The 19,894-nt window shown below is 46.4% G+C and overlaps 1 protein-coding gene across 1 annotated transcript; it reads right to left on the bottom strand.

The window, feature by feature from the left end:
• Nucleotides 1-795: 795 nt before the first annotated feature.
• On the bottom strand, nt 796-18,046 carry OAZ2 (ornithine decarboxylase antizyme 2). Its single transcript, XM_069981674.1, is given in 6 exon segments — nt 796-1,252; nt 7,345-7,430; nt 8,571-8,746; nt 10,225-10,305; nt 10,307-10,382; nt 17,703-18,046. Coding segments are annotated over 6 exon segments (570 nt in total). The 5' UTR covers nt 17,723-18,046; the 3' UTR covers nt 796-1,121.
• Between the last annotated feature and the right edge of the window lie 1,848 nt (nt 18,047-19,894).

The raw sequence follows: 19,894 nt of genomic DNA on the forward strand, positions 1-19,894 counted from the left end.
TAAAGGGGTTGTGCAGTGTAAGTGACTATTTTATGTTGCTATAAAAGGACATAACAGTGCTGTATACTTACCCGAACAGCTCCACAGTAGATGCCGTTTCTGGCCCCCAGCTGTCCTCTTCATTAGAACTTCCCCTTATGTGGCATGCAGACAGCTCAGCATACTGTCTAATTAGGCTAGTACCAGTGGATAAAATACTGCACAATTGTAAGGCTGTAGAATCAGGATCTAGCCAGACGGCTATAACAATGAAATGAGAAAATTAATTTTATATATAATTTATTTTTTTATTCTAAATGCTGTCCCCCTTTACCCGTCTGCGCTCTGGCCTGCTTCTGTGGCTCTCATAGGTCCTGTTCAGCCAATCAGTGGCTGAGCAGGTTACCAGGGAGCCTGGGGCACCAGAAGCAGGCAGGAGCACAGACGGGTAAAGTATTCACCTGGCTGCAACGGGTTAAGGGGAATGGGGTTTACATGCTCGCAGCGGAATGAAAAATCTGCTGAAGGTATGTAAACCCATTCAAACTGACAGTACTGGGAATCACAGCGGATGTCTGCTGCTATTCCGGTACGTGTGAAACTGGCCTTCGCTCGTCTTTAATCATTTGTTCCTCAGAGAGCGTACTGTGCTGCCAGAGATGTCTGGAAGTAGCTTATTCCCCTCTCCCCAGTAAAACAATATACACTCTTGGATAATTCTGCCAAAATATGCCAAAGAGTGATCAGCTGTCATGTTTACCAGCCTTCTTGATAAAAAAAAAAAAAAAAAAAAAAAAGAACACACCCACAACAGACTGGCATTTATGATAACTATTTTTTTCATATGCAGCTTCAACTACATTCTTAGTACATGTTTGTGATCACAGACTGCAAGGTGCTTGAAGTTGATGCTTTTGAACAAAACTGCAGAAAAAGTCAACAACAAAATCTTATTCATAAAACTGAAATAAAGGCAAAAAAAAATATATATCAGTCCATCGCATGACCATGCGCGCTTGTCCTCCCATGCCCAGGGAAAATATGCGAGAAATTCCAAACAGCTACTTGGATACACACAAGGAAAATAAAAAGGAAAAACTCAAACAAAAACTGAGCTACAAGAACTACATGTCCTCTTTATATCATTCTTCATCCGATGAGCTCTGGTCAAGTGTGTACACCATAAACAGAACTTCTGGACGTGCAGGAACACAGGGGTGCCCAGGGCGCACAATCTCAAAACCCAGGAAACTGAATGTCTTGAGGAGTGGACCTGTGGAAAGAAAAAGGGACAGAAATGTTACAAATAAGTAAAAAGATATACGTGTGCCCCATTATAATACAAGTAACCCATGGAGATTTGCTTAAAGAGGTACCACAGTTATCAAAAGTTGCTTTTTATGTCCAATAAACATCAAAAGTTTGGAGAACAGTCAGGAGAACAAATTTCGGAAAGACCATTCCCAGTGCGTTCTCTCCCGACAGAGGCGGTCCTATAGAGTGGGGAGAGAGGCCTTCTCACTCATACACTGATTGGCCTAGGACACTAAAAAATGTCAGTAACAGCTGGTTTGTACTTTTGGTCCCTTCCATGCCGATTCAAACCATTTGTTGCCCAATCTGTTCTGTTGAATTTTATTTAGCACAAGAAGGATAATTAAATTAGGTAGTTTGGTGCATGGGGGGGGGGGGGGTAGAATGCTCACTTGCTGCACGACCGATAGATCTTCAGACAGAGGGAAGAGACATCACTACAATACGCATACATAGGTATGCATAAGTAGGTGGCATAGAAGGAATGGCAGGCTGACCAAAGAGGTAGCAGATAGCTCCAAGTGCACTAAACTAGTGTTCCCTAACTCCAGACCTCAAGGTCATGATTTGTGATTATGCCGTATCAAGAACATCGGTCATATCTGATGACCTGACCTGTGAAACCCTTAAAACATGGCCTGTTAGTGGTCCCTGAGGACTGGAGTTGGGGGAACACTGCCCCCAGTAATAGCAAGAAGTCCATTTACTGCTACAACAATAATTATGCCGACGTTATAACAGGAAAATTGTCACTATACCACCTAGAAACAAACAGTAAAGTAAGCCAGTAAATAAAATACAATTTCTTATTCATGAAATCTAACATTAAAAAGCAGCATTTTTTGCTACATGCATTTCAGCTACAGCATAGCCGTGACCACAGCATGTTTCTAATCAAGGCTGTGCCGTAGCTGAAACGCTTCTAGCAGAAAATGCCGTATTATATGCTACATTTCATAAAGAATAAAGATTTAAGTACTGGAACACACTTCACTACACTAGGGTTAGGCTGGGCTCACATCATATTTGGGCTATACATTATAGCACGCGTCGAGATATCCCAACCAAGTTATGATATACATACACATATAGCTAGATATGCTGTAGAATAGTCTATAGAGATGAGTGGAGTACAGCCATGCAGGAGTCATGAGACATAAATGTAGCTGCAGCACGTCAGAGCCTAATTACTCATTTTGAAGCACAGAAAGCATTAAAAAGCCAGCCGCTACCAGGGGTAGGAGGGCAAATACCGCCCTGGTGCAATAGACACTGGGCTGCCTGATCTAGGAGGCTAGCGTGTGCATCGGGGCAGAGGACGGGCATATGAGCAGCTTCTGGCATGGATACTACATATTCTACTGGTGAGGGAACACTTGGGACACTTGCTACTACTAACTACAGTTTAACCGTAGCTGCAGCCCTGAAGGAACGCTGTCCTAGACTTTTCTTAGAATCAGAGCCCGCTTCCCATGCACAGCTCTGGTCTATTTCCAGTCACCGGCCTGGCCTGAAGCACTGGAGGAGGGCCCACCTGCCCCCAGTGTGGCAAAACCCCTCCCCTCTGACACGGCTCCAATGGAGCCACATTACAGAGTGAGGGCAGATCATCACACTGTCCTCCAGTGCTTCTAGCCAGGCCAGTGACCAGGAGTACTTACCCATCCCTGTGCATCTGCAGTGCTATCTTACTGCTCTGACAGCCACTGGCCTCCTGCTGTAACGTCACATACCTGGCTGGCTGATGAATTGTCTGCTCAGGCAATTAGTGACTGCAGTCACTGACTGGCTGTGCGGGCAATCAGTGGGACTATGACGTACCAGGAAGCCGGCAGGAAATTACATCTGGCAGCTGTCCAGAAAGCGGTGAGAGCAGTGCTATGTGGACATGCGAATGGGTAAGGGTACTTTATTTATCATGTTCCCGCACCCCCTGCCTGCAATTTTTTATTTTCATGGGACTTCTCCTTTAAGTTTTGCCTAGAAGTGCAGAAGCATGTTTTGACCCCTATGTGTCCAGATAAACCTGCTCATGCTTCTTTTGTCAAATTACACACAAGATTTACTTTCAGAGGTAAGCCATCTAATCCTTTGGGTATTTATAAAGGCGTCGTCAATTATTTGCAATACCCATATCCAGGTCATGGGATGCCAAAGGCTTGTCTGAAGCAAGGAAAAAATTACATTTAAATGTTATTCCATGGCTCACAGCTAACAAGCTACAGCTACACTTTTAGCCATTTCAACTAACAAAGATAAACTTATAGCTGGTCAAGTTGAGTATTTTACACATCCATTTTGCACACCCGCCACTTTTTGCTCCCATTGTTGACAGCTCAGCTCAGTGTCTAGGTTACAGACCACCACTGTGCTTTGAAAGCAGTAGTCTGGCTCTATTTATATAGCTAAAATGTAGATATATAGGGATATAGTGTGTGCGCCCCTTTACAAATAAATAAATATATATATATTAGGCTCGGGCGATATTGGCCTAAATCAATATCGCGGTTTATCGCACATGTAGCCGCGGTAACGATAATTCAACGATAATTATGACACGCCCCTTTTAGCAAACCACACCCACTTGCCATGCCAAACTGGCGATATTTTGATTAGAAAAAGTAAAAAAAAGAACTGAACAGCAACCCATGGTTAGTCTATTATCATTATTACTATTTGTCATTATTAGGGGGTCTCAGCAGAGACCTGGATGTGTATATACAGGTATACAGCCTCTACAGAATGTGTATACACAGGGGGTCATATAGGAATACATGTGTATAACTATATGGGGGGTGGCTAGGTGTGTATATGACTATATGGGGGGGATGGATTGGGGTGCATTACTATACAGGAGGTACATAGGGATAGAAGTGTATGACTATATGGGGGTGGGGGGTGGATCGGGGTGTATTACTATACAGGAGGTACATAGAGAGGTACATAGGGATGGAGGTACAGAACTATACATGGGAGTACATAGGGATAGGGGTGTATGACTATACAGGGGGGCGGACAGGGGTGTATGACTATACAGGGACGGCGGACAGGGGTGTATGACTATACCGGGGGGGCAAGATAGGGGTGTGTTACTATACAGGGGTGTATGACTATACGGGGGGGGGGGGGGGGGGACAGGGGTGTATGACTATACGGGGGCACATAGGGGGTAGGGGCAGATAGGGGTGTATGACTATACAGGGGGGCACATAGGGGTACGGGCAGATAGGGGTGTATGACTATACAGGGGGGCACATAGGGGTAGGGGCAGATAGGGGTGTATGACTATACAGGGGGGCACATAGGGGTAGGGGCAGATAGGGGTGTATGACTATACAGGGGGGCACATAGGGGTAGGGGCAGATAGGGGTGTATGACTATACGGGGGGCACATAGGGGTAGGGGCAGATAGGGGTGTATGACTGTACAGGGGTGGCGGACAGGGGTGTATGACTACAGGGGGGGGGGGCGGACAGGGGTGTATGACTATATGGGGGGATAGGGGTGTATGACTATATGGGGGGGGGGGTGGACAGGGGTGTATGACTATATGGGGGATAGGGGTATATGACTATATACAGGGGGTGGATAGGGGTGTATGACTGTACGGGGGGGGGGGGCGGACATGGGTGTAGGACTGTACAGGGGGGCGGAGGAGGACAGGGCTGTAGGACTGTATGGGGGGGGGGAGGAGGACAGGGCTGTAGGACTGTATGGGGGGGGAGGAGGACAGGGCTGCAGGACTGTATGTGGGGGAGGAGGGCTGTAGGACTGTAGTCCCCTCAGTAACAGTACAGGACTGTAACATAGGAGGAATGGATGTGCTGCAGCAGGCAGGATACCACACACAGCTATAAGTTATCCGGCCCGCTGCAGCCCATTATTCCTCCTATCCTGTACTGTTACTGAGGGGATGAGATGACAGGTCAGCTGCTCCCAAGTGCTGCTCCTCCACCTTCAGCTCTGACATGGGCGCGTCCCTGCACACGCAGGACAACGTGTGCAGCGCTCGCCGGCCGGGTGTGGGGGGGCGCTCGGACAGGACTGGACCAGGAGGGGGGACCAGCACAGTCCCGTCCGAGCGCCACCCCCCCCCCCCCGGCCGGCGAGCGCTGCACACGTTGTCCTGTGTGTGCAGGGACGCGGCCGTGTCAGAGCTGGAGGAGCAGCAGCAGCACGTGAAAGCGGCTGTCCTGTACTCCCCTCAGTGAGCAGGGACGCCGGACCGGAGGGGTGGTGGGCGCATGGACGGTGCGGCAGGACGGTGCCTCGGCGAGGGCGGACAGGTGCGCGCATAGGGGGGTGGGTCGCTTGGACCAGACGGCGGCGGGGCGGGCGGCATTGTCACCTGGGCCCTGCTGCTCCCGCACAGATACCGGCGTCCCTGCACATAACGTGCAGCGCTCGTGCCGGGCCGCTTATGTGTGTGCGCGTGGGGCTCTGGCTAAGTTGAAGTCGGTTAACCGACGCCAGTGACAGTATCGGTATTTTTGCGGTATGCCGCCCAGCCCTAATATAAATATATACATGTAGAAACATTGTCTGAATTGTGTTTTTCATGGTTTTTAACTGCTTAAGGGTGCCTTCACACCTACCGGATCCACAGCGGATCTCACTTCTGCGGATTCGAAGCGAGAACCGCTGCGGATCCGGTACCATTCACCCCTATGATAGCACATATTCACAGCGGGATTAACATCCCGCCGTGAACATGTGCTTTAACCCTTTGCTGTGCGCAGCCCCGCCGCTAATGAGCGGGACCGGAGTCGGGAGCCTCACTGCAGCCACGCCGCCAAGCAGGTACTTTATGCTCTCGGCGGCGGGCTGCAGGATGCGGCCGGGGATGGGCTAATGCGGCGGCGGGGCTGCAGACAGCGAGGGGTTAAAGCACATATTCACAGCGGGATGTTAATCCCGCTGCAAATATGTGCTATCATAGGGGTGAATGGTACCGGATCCGCAGCGGTTCTCGCTTCAAATCCGCAGAAGTGAGATCCGCTGTGGATCCGGTAGGTGTGAAGGCACCCTAAACATAAATTGTGACTGGGTAACACCGCCAGACCTGACCAATACAACCAGACCCCCTCCACCCCCCTTGAAAAGACACCAGATTTACTAGAAAGTCTGAATGGGAGGTGGGAGACTAAAAAAAAATAAAACCAAAAATAAGTTATTTTCTTCCCCCTGCTCCCTTGTGCTGCCCCAGGCACCGGACCACAAATGCCTAGTGGTAAATATGGATGGTAACTTATGGATGGAAGCCACAGGAGAATCACCAACTCCTTAATCAAGTTTTTTTTCATTTGTCAGTGTTTCTAAAGTAGCCTTAACTGTTTCCCAAAAAGGTTTTATAAGTTGGCACTGCCACCAAAAGGTGCTTTATAAGTGCCCACAGTCTGCTGGCAGGCCAGCAAGTGTCAGCACCCAATAGCCCAGCTCTAAAAGGAAGGATGGGGGTCTTGTACCACAGAGTGAGGAATTTGTGTGAACTCTCCTGTTTTTTTTTTCTTTTTTTGCAGAAATCAAAAGAACAGGCAATTTCAAGAAACTTTGTATTTGGGGTTATTAGGCAAATATGCCATTATCTGCATTCAAAAAGCCTTTCCCCAGCCCCCCCCCCCCCCTCTCCTCTCTCTCATTCACTGCTCATTATCAGGAAATATCGACTTGTTGCATCAGACATGTCCTGTGTAAGGGAGATTAGTTGGCAGCAGAGAACAAAGGATTACACAGCAGGAGCTGTGTGAAAGCCGGTATTCAGAGTTCAGAGCTGACTTCAGAGGAGAGAGCCCGATGATGTAGCTGTAAATTAACTCTTTGTTGTCCTGTTTTGGTGCCTCATCTCCCTCCACCCCTCCCCTCTCCATAAAAAACATGAAGACAGGGGGGAGAGCTTCAAACTGCTTTCTCATGATAAAAATGCATTTTTCAACTAATAAACCCAATTACAAGGTTTCTTAAAATCAACTGCACTATTGATTTCGGCAAAAAAAAAAATAAAATTAGACAGGTACACCTTAAAATTTGACAAGTAATATTACTTTCATATACCTCTATCTTCTCGACTCTTTCTGAAGCAGATAAAAACATATCTAATTTTCATCTTTTCTTCTGCAAACTCAAGTAGAGCCAGCAACCTATGAAATGACAGAACAAATATATAAGAAACAGATGTTTTAGTAACAGCTTAAAGTGACACTGTCAACTCCTTTTTGCATTATGACTTCTCTACACAGGTGTAAAGGGTAAATTGTGCAGTTTTCATACCTGATTTTATATCATATGTCATGATGCTTGTTCCAGTAAAAAGTGATCTTTTACCATCTGTAGATTGTGCTAGGCCCCGCCCCCAATGTCACTTAGACCCGCCCCTCAGTGACATCACCACATAGGCCACGCCCCTCAGCAGCCATTGGTGTGGGCCAATCTAGTGGGGGTAGGGCTTAGACCTTTAGGCCGGCCCTTCCAATGGGCGCTGAGGGGCTGGGCCCTATATATCGATGACATCACAGAGGGGGCAGATGATAAAAGATGACTTTTTACTGGAACAAGCATCATGACGTATGATATAAAATCTGGTATGAAAACTGCAAAATTTACCCTTTACACCTGTGTAGAGCAGTCATAATGCAAAAAGGGAGTGACAGTATCACTTTAAACAGCATCATAATGGAGATACTGATTATACAGTCAAGTATTTACATGACCCCTTAAATCTACCCCTTTAGATTGCGTTCACACGTAACAGATCCGCAGCGGATTTCTCGTGAATTCGCAGCGAGATCCGCTGCGGATCCCTGCCCTGTACACTTATGGGCAGACAAACTCGCAGCGGGATGCACATCCCACTGTATGTCTGCAGCCCACCCAGTTAGCCCCCTGGCCGCCGGAGCATATACATCACCTGTTTCCCGCTCCGGCTTGCTTCGGGGCTCCCTACACTTCCCACTCGGCCAATCAGCACACCGATTGGCTGAGCGGGACGTGAAGGCACAGGGAGCCCTGAAGCAAGCCGGAGCGGGGACCAGGTGATGTATACCATCCTGCGGCTGGGGGATTAACAAGGCAGGCTGCGGACATACTCACAGCGGGATGTTTGCCTGCCCATAAGTGTACAGGGCAGGGATCCGCAGCGGATCTCGCTGCGAATTCACAGCGAGAAATCCGCTGCGGATCCGTTACGTGTGAACGCAGCCTTAATGATAGATCATGCTCTAATGCGCTTTAGTACTATATCTTTATTACTTTAGATAATATTCTGAAAACCTGTTGCATACCCCTCTTTGCTCCCATCAGCTAAGATGCCCTCGGGTATTTCCACGAAGAGGCTCTGATTTGACAGCATGGCCTTCCATGAGGAATGTTTCCCCTCAGTCACCTTATATTGGAAATGGACGAGGTGGGGCTTCCCATCATTCCCCGGGAGATCCTGAGAAACCGTAAGCTTCTCGTCCTACAAACAATAGACAAAAAAGTAAGACAAACTAGAAGTCTTCAAAACTATTATATGGACTTTAGGTTGGCTACTGATATTACACAATTCTGTAATGTGAATTTTTTTTTATATACATTAAAGCAACTCTGTACCCACAATCTGACCCCCCAAACCACTTGTACCTTCAGATAGCTGCTTTTAATCCAAGATCTGTCCTGGGGTCTGTTCGGCAGGTGATGCAGTTATTGTGCTAAAAAATAACTTTTAAACTGGCAGCCCCGTGCCCTACACCACCCATACACAACTTTGCAACACCCGTCCGTCCCTCCTCCCCACCGTCTTCATCATTAGGAATGCCACTGGAACATTTTCTTCATGCTGAACATTTGCACAGGTATCTTAACAATCCAGCCCATGTGCTGGGCTGACACAGCTGATGAATAGGAGGCAATCTGCCTGGAATCTTCCTAATGATGAGGAGGGACAGAGAGGTTGTGCTAGCCTAATGCATACAAAATCTAAGCCACTCCCGTAGGGTACGGGGCTGCCAATTTAAAAGTTGTTTTTAGGACAGCTATCGGGGTGTCAGATTGTGGGTACAGAGTCGCTTTAAAGTTTACCTATCATTGTAACAAGCTTCTGACAGATCAGCGATCACTAGAATGAAGAGGCAGAAGCGATCAGCAGCGCTTACTGTGCCCCTTCATCCCTGCTCTACTGTAATAAATAGCTTACAAAATTATAAGGGAAGTCTGTGGGACTTCCAGTATACAGAACTGCCAGAATTCCCATAGACTTCATTATAACTGGGTAGACTGCTTTTTCTAGCTAAGCAGAGGAGAAATGAAGTAGATCCGTACTTTTATTGATGTGTAAAAAAGGGCCTTACCCTTATTAAAAAAAAAAATAATAATAATAAATTACACAAACAGCTATGTACATGCTAACCATGAATTCTGCTGAATAGTTATTCAGACACTTGACAGAGGGAGCTCTAAACACATAATAAGACAAGGCTTTAGCAGGTCACAATAAGATGATGTAAGAACACTGTAACAGAACACTGTGTACTATTTTGAGAATTTGCAGACGTCTGGGAGTCCCAATACAATCATGCCAGAGGAAAAAACTCAGCTACAAGGTAGGTAGCTGCATCAAGTCATGTAAAAAGGTACCAAAAAATGAACATTAAACATCAAAGGGTAAGTATATATATATATGTGTCTAAAATTACAAAAAACTATCAACAGCATAAAAGCTGCCATATGTAGATTCACTGTGCTCTAGCCAAACAAGAATAAAGCTGGCTGACCCTGCTGACCATATAACACATATGTGGGCCTCTTGACTCCGTAAGGGGTTTTCTCATCTCCCCCTTTTCAGCTCGGCCCCGGGGGAGTGAAGAAGGGCCAGCCCAGACAATCTTTGTAAGATTAAATTTTTTTTTTTTTTTTTAAGAAAAGTATTATGGCAGAATTTCTGAGACTGATTCTTACCTTATGAATCACAGCTGGGAGTGCAGGATCCCTGCTGTCCCCTCGCCCACCGGGGATCTTCGACAGTGGGTGAGGGGCATCAGGAGCACCACAGAGGCCCGGGAATGAGGTGCCTGCAGCACTGAAGCTGGGGATTGCTACTCAAAGGTAAAATACTACTGCAAAAGAAAAAAACAAATAATTTCACACAATGGCCTAGATTAACTGAATAGGAAGTCACTTTTTGTAGATTTTTTTTTTCCTTTTATAGTGTTCTGAATTTTTACCACGGATAAATCAAGTGTTCATGTCAGATGTCCTTTGCTTTTACAAATGCACCAACACATTTACTAAGGGTTTTCCTACTGTTTTTTTTGTGCATTTACTTTGAACTTTCTGACCAACTTCAAGGTGGTTGGTGTTCACATTGATGTGTAAGGCAAAGTTTTTGAGATCATTTTTGGGCTACAGAGAACATAATAAACATCCTATTCTTAGATAACTACAGTACCACCTATGGTGTCTTGGGGTCCCCCGCTGTAGGATCCCTCCCTACTTCCCAAATGGACTTGTCTCGGCAGTGACAATGTGCTCAGCCAATTACTGGCCACACTGCCGTCCTGCTTCAGTCAGCGATTGGCTGGGGAACTGTCAATGTCAAGACCAGGCACAAGGACTGTGGAGGAGCATGGTTAGGTAAAAAAAAAAAAAAAGAAAAAAAAAAGGATGATTATTTTTTTTTCTATGTAGCACCAGCACTACAGCAAAATGTTTAAGGGTGTGTTCACATGTACAGGATCTGGAGCAGATTTAAAGTTGCAGATTTAAAGCAAATCTGCAGCTCCAAATCCAGTCCATTAAATCTTCTGCGGATCCTGTATGTGTGAACGCCCCCTAAATAACCAGATTACCTCTTTATGCGAGTTGGATAAACAATGAGGCAACATACCTCTATCATCGCTCTCTTGCATCTACCTACTCTGTTTGCCTGACAGACACTAGATAAAGAGGACATATTGGACTTATCTGGGCTCTTGCTGTGCTGGGGAACGGATACCACTGTGGCTTGCACTGGTTTGCTAGACACCCACAGCGCGTTGGCCAGTAACACCTGCTCCGGCACATCCAGAGCGCCGTTGGAGCAGCCCCTCACTCAGGCCTGATGCTGCCCTCAGCATCTAATTTTTCTAGACGTGGGGAGTAAATGCTGGGGGTTCCGAGAAGTTTCCGAACCTGGATACTTTCATGAAGTTTCCTTAACACTACATGTGAGGGTTGCATACTTTAGTTAGGTTGGTCACATACTAAAAGTTATTCCTGACATACACACACATTATATACACACATATATGTATATATGCATGTATATGCACAAATTATTTCTTCTGCAGCAGTACAGAGGTCCCAAAAATAAAGGAAGAATAAAAGAATCTAACCTGCTGTAATGTTTCCGTAGCATCAGGGATGCTGAGAATGAAGGTGGTTTTCTTACCTTCATCACACGCTCTTCTGTTTTATTAATATGGAAACTAGACAGTTCACGCACTAGAGGCAGGACTTCAGACCTCAGAGCACTGATCCACCCTGTCCGCCTGCTGCCTCTTCATGTATATTCACTTGGCGTTCTGCAGAGAGGAGGGGCAGCCAGGGCAGATCGGTGCACCGATGGCTGCAGACTTACACCCAGTGCACCAAACTGCCTTACTGACATGGTAGTAAAGTGAAAGACTTAAAGAAAACCATGCTGAGAATAAAGGTAAGAAAACTACCTTTATTATTAGCGTCCCTTGCACTATGGGAACATAAACCAGGTGTTACTTCCCTTTGAAAGCGATGAAATTTCCTACAGAGAGCCCTGATCTCAACATCATAGAGTCTATCTCAGATTACATAAAGAGTAGGATTTGAACGGAGACATTTACAGAAGATCTGTGCAACCTCCCTGCCTCCCTTAAAAATCATGTACAAGGACACCTAAAAATAGCAAAACAACTGATACTGCCTGAAGACAAATAATTGATGAAATAAACTGGTAAAAGAGCAGTCCACTTTTTTATTTTTTTTTTATTTGTTTGCCTGTATACTTAACCCGAGATAATCACTCTACAGCAAGGTTGCAATATTCCGGTGCTCCGAAGCTGGTCATATCCTGCTAATGCGTATAGGCCCTATTACATGAAACGATTATTGGCTGTATTCGTCAGATAATAGTCTTGTGTTACAGAAGACAACGATCAGCCGACATGAACAGCAATCGTTTGCTCCTCTAGGGGCTTATGTAATAGGGGCTTATGTCACATCTCCTCTGACCCCCTTCATTCCCCCGGGCTTTTGAAGACCAGGAAACAGTTTCTTCAATGCATCTCTATAAGATTGCTCTTATAAAGCTGCATGAAAAACACTGGCTTATGGACTCAGGACAGCCAGAGAAGAGGTCACATGGCCACCAGTGGGATTTGAACAGCACCAGAACACCTCTGCACTGCAGAAAAGCCATCATCCCGGATGAGTATATGGAGGAGCTATCAAGCCAGGGACCAAATTATATAATATATATATATGTGATTCTTTTACACTTTTGAACAGTACTATATATGTCTCCACTAACGTATACTCAGATAGGACCTTTTTGGGCACTTTTGATAAATGTTTGGTAAATAAAGGTTTCATTACACAAACCTAAAGAAATAAAAAGAACAGCATTACAATGCAATCCAGCTAATAAAAGAAACATACAGGAGCTACTGGAGGATCTGTGTCTGAAACAATATACAGGTCAGTGTATCCAGAGACTGCATACCAACAAGAAAGTGATATCGGAACATGGCGTTTCAAGTTCACAAGCTAAATATTCCATCCAGGGTGCCCCCTCATACCTATTCTGTCATGAGGTCACAGGGATAAAGGACATCAAGCCACCTGACAATCCCTTCAGTAGGCTACATAAGAGCTGCTTATTTAACTTCTAATCCACACAAGGAATTAGCCACTGTCCAATGGAAAGAGAGTCTGTAACCTTCTAATAGTGACCTTTTAGGAGGTCTTTTAGAGACCAACTTTAAGAGGTCTGCCCTTGTGTATTATTATGAATTGTTCCAACCTGCCCATACACTGTATTATAACATATAAAGGGCATACAGGAGGGATCTTCCTTCTATGAGCAAGTAACACTACAGTGCATTTTTGCAGGGGTAATGTGCGGCACCCCTATCTATATTAGCTAATAGATAAGCATTATAGCAGACTTCTCCCGGAAGAATTATTGTAACCATACTCTTCATACCAATATAGAAGTATATTTGGCTGCCTCTACAGTAATGTTGTCATAATTGTGGATGTGCCCATACAGGTCCTTCTCCTGTACCTCCAAATGCATGGTACCTTTAAAGGGGTTGTCCAGGCTAAAGAAAACATGGCCACTTTCTTCCAGAAACAGCAATACTTACATCCTCGGTTTGGGTGGGGTTTTGCAGCTCAGCTCAATTAAAGTGAATAGAGTGAAACTGTAATACTACACACACACACAACCTGGAACAGGTATAGTGCTGTTTTTTTTCTCCTAATCCTGGATATCCCCTTTAATAGATACCCAGGGCAGTGCTTCCCAATCTATGGCTTTCTAGCAGGTACAAAACTACAACTTCCATCAAGCCCTGAAAACAAAGAGTGCCACGGGTAGGGAAACACTGCTACAGGGGAACCCTGATAACAGAGACTGGTGACCCATTCTATTTAATCTGTCCTTAGACTAAATCACTCTTAGAGATAAGAAAAAGAGATTACTGTCCACCTAGTTAAGGCCCTATTCCACGGAACGATTACACAGGTCAACAGCATTTTTGGGGCCAAAGATATTTCAACGAATTTAGGGTAACTTTGGGGTGCTGATTCTGAATATGTCATCAGTTTTGCCAGATTGGCTCAAGTTTTTGAGAATTTTCGTGAAATGTGTAAAAAAAAAAAAAAAGACGTAATTTGCTACACGCGCATTAACTTTATTGCTATTGTCATGAATACAATAAATTTTACAAAGTAAATGTTGATTTTAGTTTATTTTAACTAGTTTTAGAAAGTAATCTTCAAAAATGAACAAGACATGAAAAAAAACTTGAGCCAATCTGGCAAAACTGATAGCATATTCAGAATCAGCACCCCAAAATCATTAAAATATTTTGGACACCAGTAAATTTTTTTTTTTTTTTTGTTGACCTGTGTTATCGGCCATATTCGGCCGACATTGGCCGCTACGGACGATAATCGTCCTGTGGAATAGAGTGCACAATTAGCCGACATCATCCATGAGAGCCGAGAGCGCTCGTTTGCTCCTCTAAACGACCCGTGAAATAGGGCTTTAAGAAACCCTAATACTGAGATTCTGAATTTATCAGCACTGCTGGGCAATGCCAAAGCCCTTGGTATAACTACAAGTAATGGACCACTTACATGTATTACTGGTGTGAACATAGGGTACCAACAATCAACGTGTTGTACGCACATCCTGTGTAAAGAGTAGTTTGCAACACTGGCACATAGAATGCCCCCCTATCTACCCATAAAAGCCTAAAGGTTAAAAAAAACAACAACATCAACATGTCAGTGATTGCTGCATTTGGCAACCAGATACTTGTAACCACTGCAAGTGCTACATGAACTGTTCACACTAGTGGTAGCTCCTTACCGTTATGGTGGTCACACACGCTGGTCCAGATTTATCAGTCTGTACGAAACAGAAACTAACTAGCCCCTAGCGGCTAATCACAGCTCAGCTTTCATTTTACCAGAACCTGCTAGCATACGACAGCTGAGATGTGATTGGCGGCTACCGGCAAATTAATATTTTGACACAGATTTATTAACCTGGACCAGTATTTTTATGCAAAAACACTGCAGCTTGTTCATTCCATTTTTTTTTTTTTAAACACCAGAAGTGGATTTAAAGGGGTATTCCACTCAAACATACTGTCTAATATGTTGCTGCACATGGTGAGAGTAACAACTCATTCCATACTTGTTATAATCTATTTAGTCTCCTTACCCCAGTTCTAAGCTAAATATACAAAAATCTAAGCCCCGTGAGCCTGTCTCTCTGCCTTCCCCTCCTCCCCCCTCCCTTATCAGACAGACTGGCTTTATCTGCAACTTTGTGGCTTATTTGTAATGCTGGGAGGATCAATCACAGTGAGTTCATTAGCAACCTGACCTCAGAATAACCCTCCCAGTATCACAAAGAAGCTACAAAGTTGCAGATAAAGGGTGGGTTCATACTGAAAGGCACAGCCGCGCCTTTCCGACGGCTCCATAGACACCATTCTATGGGCCGGCGTATTTCGCTATCAGCCAAAAGAAGTGACATGTCAGTTCTTTTGGCAGATAGCGGAATACGCCGGCCCATAGAATGGTGTCTATAGAGCCGGCAGAAAGGCACACGGACAGACAGTGGAATTCCGTGGATATTATCCGCGAGAATTCCTCAGTATGAACCCACCCAAAGGCCAAGTTCACACAGAGCAAAACTGGCAGAATTCTGAATGCCGCCAGCCTCCATGTCATACTGGCAGTCTATGGGACGCTCGCATGCCTCCTCTCTCCGCTCTGAAAAACTGACATGTCCATTCTTCCGTGCGGAGAGAGAAGGGACGCGAGCCTCCCATTAGACTTCCAGTATGACATGGAGGCTGGCAGGATTCAGTCACAAAGAATTACACCAGTTTTACTCTGTGTGAACTGGCCTAAAGCCTACCAGGGACTTGTTTACATCAGTTGTCTCAGAATGGAGGGGGGAGACAGAGTGAGAGGCTCACACAGATTTTTTTCGTCTTCAGCAAAAAAAAGCAACAGCGGACAACTGGGGAAGAAGACTGAATAGATAACAAGTATGGGATGAATTGTTAGTCTCACCATGGGCAGCAACATATCCGAAGTTACGTTTGAGCAGAATACTCCTTTAAAAGGGAATAAGAACTATAAAGGAAGGACGTATACTTCTCCCTAGCAGTGGGATTTTCTGAAAAACTGTTAAACTATGCCTGGGAGAAATTGCAAGTTTTCCTCCACCATGTGGCCACAGATCTGTTGTGATAGTATAATAGCAATCTATGATGCGGTCAGTATGTGTAAGCTACCTTTAGGCTACATTTACACATACAGCATTGCAGTGGATTTCATGTTGCGAGGTTTGCAGGGAAACCTTTGCAATGCTAGGTACTATTATAGCCTATGGCTCAGCATTCTTACAGTGGATTTTCATTTCACTGCAAGAATGTAGCCAATTAACTAATTGTCTGGCGGGCTTTAAACAAGCTTATACTTTACCTGCCTGTTCCCCGGTCACTGACGTCCCCCTCAGCCAAGCAGTGCATTATCCAGCCTATGCAGCCACTCATTGGCTGAGCGGGACGTCAGTGACCAGGGAGCCAGAGAAACAAAAGGGGGCGCAGGCAGGTAATGTATAAGCTTGTATAAAGCCCGGCAGCTGGATAAAATAAGTGGCAGTGGCTACATTCTCACAGCAGAATAAGAATCCGCTGCGAGAACGCAGAGCCACAGGACATAACTGTGCCCAGCATCACAGAGGATTTCGCTGCAATGGGTTATTCTCAGAAATGGTATCTTAGCAGCTGGACCCTGCCCATCAGTTACTTATCCCCTATCCCGTAATCACTCATCTGAGGATCAGTCATCTATGGTGGCCTTTACTACATTAAAGCACAATACAAGTGTACACATAGAGTAAGGCTCAGCCTGATGGCTATTATAGACTCATCAGCGACCAGGCAGTGGCCAGAGACCTGCCATATAACCACTGCAGGTGATAGCTGCCATCCCACTGAGGAGTGATATGCCACCGAGCCACTAGACGTGACCAGGTAGTGTCAGAGGAAGGCTTTGTGTACAATCACTATGTATATATGCACACACACCTAGTATACAGAGCAGTACCACTCACCCCCCTGGATGGCCCCCAGCAATGATGCCATGGAAGGCTTCCTGTACAATCACTATGTATATATGCACACACACCTAGTATACAGAGCAGTACCACTCACCCCCCTGGATGGCCCCCAGCAATGATGCCATGGAAGGTAATGTAGCCGGGTGCCATGTCTGCTGGGTCATATGACAGCCAATGATCTGTACATGTAAAGTTACCCTGCCGCCTCCCAGCTATGTACGTGGTGACAGTGAATTCTGCTGTACACAACACACCCCGGAGAGCACAACCGCCGCCAGGCTATCAGATTGCGCTGCTGTACTGCTGCCAGCATCCAGCCCCGTCCCCTATGGGCGCTGCTCGTCCTCAGGATAACATTGCGCGGATGACACTTGTTTATGTGGCCGCATACAGGGGGAGCGCGCATACAGGGGGCCCAGCACTAATGCTGGCTCTGTGCAGCTCCCCGGAGGGCTCGTCTATGGGGACCTGACCCAGCCGTCCCCCGGCCCCAGCAGTCCCCCAGCCCGGCCCCAGCAGTCCCTCAGCCCTCCACCGGCCTCCGCACCTGTCCTGCGGGTCTATCATTCTCCCCGCGCCGTGTCCTGCTCTCTGTAGCTGCTTCTCTGCGTATGGGCCCGAACTCCTTCCGCTTTCCTTTTAGCCGTCCAGCGCTCGGGTATTGGGCTAGTTCTGCGAGTTTCTGGTCGATAGTTGCGCGTCTTCTGTGCTCTCCTGATAACGCACATAAACCGCATCCGGCCCTGATGTTACCCGGTGCTGAGTGCCCAACTGCCGCACTCTCCTCCGCTCCTCGACAACTCCGCTCGGTTACTGACCTCGCCCCGCCCCCTCTGCGCTCCAGAACCTTCCCAGACCACGCCTCCAGTGCACGTCACGCGCGCTGTAACGTTCGATTGGACGAGCTGCGACGCGCGTTCTCGCTCACTCGCGAGTTGCTATGGATGTCAGCCTCGCTTTGGTCCTGCGCTTCCGCCTTTCTGTTGTTGTTTTGCGTTCCGACCTCCAGGCCACGCCTACATGCCCGTATGAAAGGGCGTGGCTATAATGGAGACGGCTGTGTCGTCATTGAGATGTGATATGGTCACATTGTGGTGAATGCGTGTGCTCAGTCATGTACTCTGACACTTGTGACGTCATAGAGCTCCTATACAGACAAGCATGCGTCTCATAAAGTTATTAGTTACTCAGATGAAGTTCAGTTACTTTGTCATACATACATTACATCTCCTGAAGCTGTACATACATCTCCTCATACATCACATCTCCTGAAGCTGTACATACATCTCCTCATACATTACATCTCCTGAAGCTGTACATACATCTCCTCATACATCACATCTCCTGAAGCTGTACATACATCTCCTCATACATACATCACATCTCCTGAAGCTGTACAAACATCTCCTCATATATACATCACATCTCCTGAAGCTGTACATACATCTCCTCATACATACATACATCACATCTCCTGAAGCTGTACATACATCTCCTCATACATCACATCTCCTGAAGCTGTACATACATCTCCTCATACATACATCACATCTCCTGAAGCTGTACATACATCTCCTCATACATCACATCTCCTGAAGCTGTACATACATCTCCTCATACATACATCACATCTCCTGAAGCTGTACATACATCTCCTCATACATCACATCTCCTGAAGCTGTACATACATCTCCTCATACATACATCACATCTCCTGAAGCTGTACATACATCTCCTCATACATACATCACATCTCCTGAAGCTGTACATACATCTCCTCATACATCACATCTCCTGAAGCTGTACATACATCTCATACATACATCACATCTCCTGAAGCTGTACATACATCTCCTCATACATACTGTCAGGAATCAGGTGATACGGACACGACAAGACAGTGAGCCCTAGGTCTGAACCCACCCACTGTCACCTGCCTGCTTGCCTCAATCGACCCTAGGCGGTCGCGGACAACCACGAAGACGTTCCCTACGCTGCGTAAGTGAACACACAGAACAATACAGACAGATAAACACAATAGAGAGTAATGAACGATCCGGGTCAAACCACACTAGCAACAAGGTACAGAATCAGGAAAACAAGGAATAGTCTAAGTCCAGGCAAAGGTCAAAACACGAGTAGTCAAGCAAAAGGAATCAGGACGGGGATAACAGGAAAAGGACAGGGTGAGCTGGGACTAGAACTGATCTATGAACTGATCTAATAGCCAGCGATGTACTGCTGGCTGGCTCTGAACTATATACCAGAGGGAGGGTCCTGGACCAGAGCTAATTGGTCCGGACTCCTAATGAGCAAAACACAGCAGCTGCATCGCTGCATGCAGAGTGGCTGAACTGAAAGCCACTCACCCTGAGCGCAATGCCACTCAGCTGTGTCTCGGCCGGCCGACAGCCAGTCACGTGACCCCACGGCGTCTCCGGTCGCTAGGGACGCCGTCGGGTCTCCGTGACGTCACTCGGCCCCGGCCGGCGGAGGCGGAGCGACGGCGCTGTGCTCCAGCCGGGGCAGACATCGCTGGAGCGCGGTCAGGTGAGTTGCTGACATTACCCCCCCCTTCAGGAGGGGCCTTAGGACCCTTATTACATGGACCAGGTTTAGTCGGGTTCCGAGTATGGTATCGTCTGACTAGATGAGGGGCATGCATGTCCCTGGTTGCCACCCAGGTACGCTCTTCTGGTCCGTAACCCCTCCAGTGGACCAAATACTGTAATGACCCTT

This window comes from Dendropsophus ebraccatus, chromosome 1 (assembly GCF_027789765.1).
Source record: "Dendropsophus ebraccatus isolate aDenEbr1 chromosome 1, aDenEbr1.pat, whole genome shotgun sequence".
Classification (NCBI taxonomy): Eukaryota; Metazoa; Chordata; class Amphibia; order Anura; family Hylidae; genus Dendropsophus; species Dendropsophus ebraccatus.